Source organism: Emiliania huxleyi, assembly GCF_000372725.1.
Source record: "Emiliania huxleyi CCMP1516 chromosome Unknown EMIHUscaffold_193, whole genome shotgun sequence".
NCBI classification, from domain to species: Eukaryota; Haptophyta; order Isochrysidales; family Noelaerhabdaceae; genus Emiliania; species Emiliania huxleyi.
In genome coordinates, this window is record NW_005200659.1 from 253,048 (window position 1) to 255,529 (window position 2,482).

A 2,482-nucleotide genomic window follows, 5' to 3' on the forward strand; every position below is an offset into this window, starting at 1 on the left:
GGCGGGCGGGCGGGCGGGCACGCAGGGAGCGGCGGGCGGGCGGGGCAGAGCGGGCGGGCGGGGTGATCGGGGGAATCGTGTCCACAATCAGCAGCAGCGGAGCAGCAGCAGCAGCAGCAGCTGCTGTAGCAGCACGCAGCTGCCTGCCGCAGATTGCTGCCGTTGTCGGCGCCGCGATCCGCCGCCGCGCCGCCGCGCCGCCGCCGCCTGCGCTCGCCGCCGCCTCGTAGACGACTCCTCTCGCGCTCGAGGAGCCGCGCAGCGCAGCGGGTTGAGGTCAAAACGCAGCAGGATGGCGAGGTCATGAAATCATCAAATTTTGAACTTGCCCGAGACAGCCCGGAAACGGTCCCGAGCCGTAGCCCCGGTGTCGGCGCATCGCATCTCGGCCGCGAAGGGCCGGCTCCGCCGCTCAGTCGAGCAGCAGGAGCTCTGGGGCAGGTTTGTCGACAAAGTGGTCGAGCAAAAAATCGGCGAGGAAGCTGCACCGGCGGCACGCCGGGACGAATCCGGACCAATCGCATTGTTCGGCACCGCGGCGGCGAGCCGCCGCGAGCCCACAGGAGAGCCGGGCGCCGCGGCACCATTCCGTGCCGCCAGCGAGGCGAGAGCAGCAGCCGACCTCGACCGACCGGCCGTGACATGGCAGTTGCAACTGCCTCCGTCTTCGATGTAATGAGGCGGACATGGCATATCGCTCTCGGGCCCACAGACATCCCTTTTCTTTTTCCCACCGTGTCGTAAATCTTCTAGCTAAATCGCCGAGACGCGACAAACAAACACGAGAATATACTGCGCACCTCTTGGTTGGCCCAACCAGCGTTCCAGTGCGATGGCGTCGAACGGCCCTACCGTAGCGGGCTAGCGGGCCCCTAGGCCATCTCTGCGCCGTTGAGCGAGACGTTTGCCTCGAGGCCGCCCTCCTTGACGGCCTCCGCGTAGAGCGAGAGGAAGTCGGCGAGGAGAGCGACGAGCACAAAGTCGCCGAGCATCAGCAGCCTGCGCCATGGCACGCACCAAGTCGGGGGCGCGAGCGCGGGCGGGGCGCAGCGTCCCCGGAGCACCGCGTGAAAAGGCGGCGAGTGGCAGAGGGCTGCCGGCGAGTCGGGTGGAGTGCGCGCCCTCTCGAGTGGCGGTCGGAGAGGGTGGGGCATCTAGGGGGGCCAGCAGCATGTGGAACTCCCCTTCGAGCATCAGCAGCAGCCACATCAGCACCCGAGGCAGGCGACGGCGTGCGCGATTACCTGGGTGCACGATGAGAACGTGCGCGCCTTCGAGAGCAGATTTGGCAAGACCGATCGGCGACCCGTCTAGCGCTACGTACTCGCGTCGCCGCGCAGCCACTGTAGCACGCGTGCTTTGCACCGTCGCGGAGGATGCAGGTGCGGGGCGCGATCCGAGCGCGGTTGAGTGGCTGTGTTGCCCTTGAGCTAGTCCTTCCCCGGTCGCCTAGCCTCTGCGCTGTCTGGCGAACGCCTGTATGCCATGCGCGCGGACCACGCTTGCGTGGGACGACATACGTGGCTGGCAGGCTGACCCGTGTGCGGGGTGTAACCTGCGCACGGGGAAGCTTCACGGGTTCGAGTCGTCAACATTAAGCAGCAGAGGTGTGCCGAGGGGGGCCGGGAGGTAAGCCGTCGTCGCCCGGCGCTGCTTGCAGCACCATGGCGATGGCGCTTAGAGGTTCCTCTTTTCCGCGCCCCCCCCCCGCAAGGCGCGCGATACACAATCACAAAAATGGCTGCGCAGCAACGAATTCTTTTCTGTGTCGCGGTGTTGTGTGGCGAGCGAGTTTCGGAGTAAAATCAACCTCTAAAAAAAAATTCTGAGGACTGAGCGCAGCGCGATGATATACGGCCTGCCCAGACCCCCACAGCGAGCGCGGCTCCCCTCCCCTCGCTCGCAACACACTCTAGCCCCCCGGGAGCACCTCGAGCAGCCACCCCTCGTTGAAGCCGGCGCCACGCGGCTGCACTGGCAGGGCCTCGGTGACAATGACGCCCTCGGTGCGGACGGAATCGTCGACGCGCCACTCGCCAGCGGGTTGGAAGCCCTCGATGGCGGCGGCGCGCAATATCAGCCTGGCCGTCCCGCCCCAGCCCAGCACGGCCAGCGCGGCCAGGTCGAAGGTGAGGCTCGTCGTGATGTGCTCGTCGGCCCACGAGGCGATGGCGATGGCCGCGCGCCCCGAAGTGGGCGAGAGGAAGAGCGTCGCCCGCACGGCGCTGTTCGAGGCGCGGACGGGGCAGCCAGCCCCGTCCCACCGAATGCCATTAATCATCGGTTTGGGGCGGCGGCCCGCGCGCAGGCCGAGCGAGTCGAAGGCGCGGTAGAGTGGCCTCGGGTTGCAGGTGTGGGGGTCGGGGAAGATGCGGCACGTCATCCCAAAGACGAGCCCGTGCCACTGTTGCGTTGTTTGAGCAGTGCGGCAGCCAAAGGGATGCCCGATACCTCGGACCACTGCTCGGGCTTACGTCGCGTA

The 2,482-nt window shown here is 67.0% G+C and overlaps 1 protein-coding gene across 1 annotated transcript; it reads right to left on the minus strand.

The window, feature by feature from the left end:
* Positions 1 to 872: 872 nt before the first annotated feature.
* EMIHUDRAFT_233665 (hypothetical protein) lies at positions 873 to 1,209 on the minus strand (the record flags this gene model as incomplete). The annotated part of the gene is made up of 2 exons (XM_005782115.1): positions 873 to 999; positions 1,181 to 1,209. The coding sequence occupies 2 exons, from the start codon at positions 1,207 to 1,209 to the stop codon at positions 873 to 875; spliced, it is 156 nt and encodes a 51-aa protein (XP_005782172.1).
* Positions 1,210 to 2,482: the final 1,273 nt, after the last annotated feature.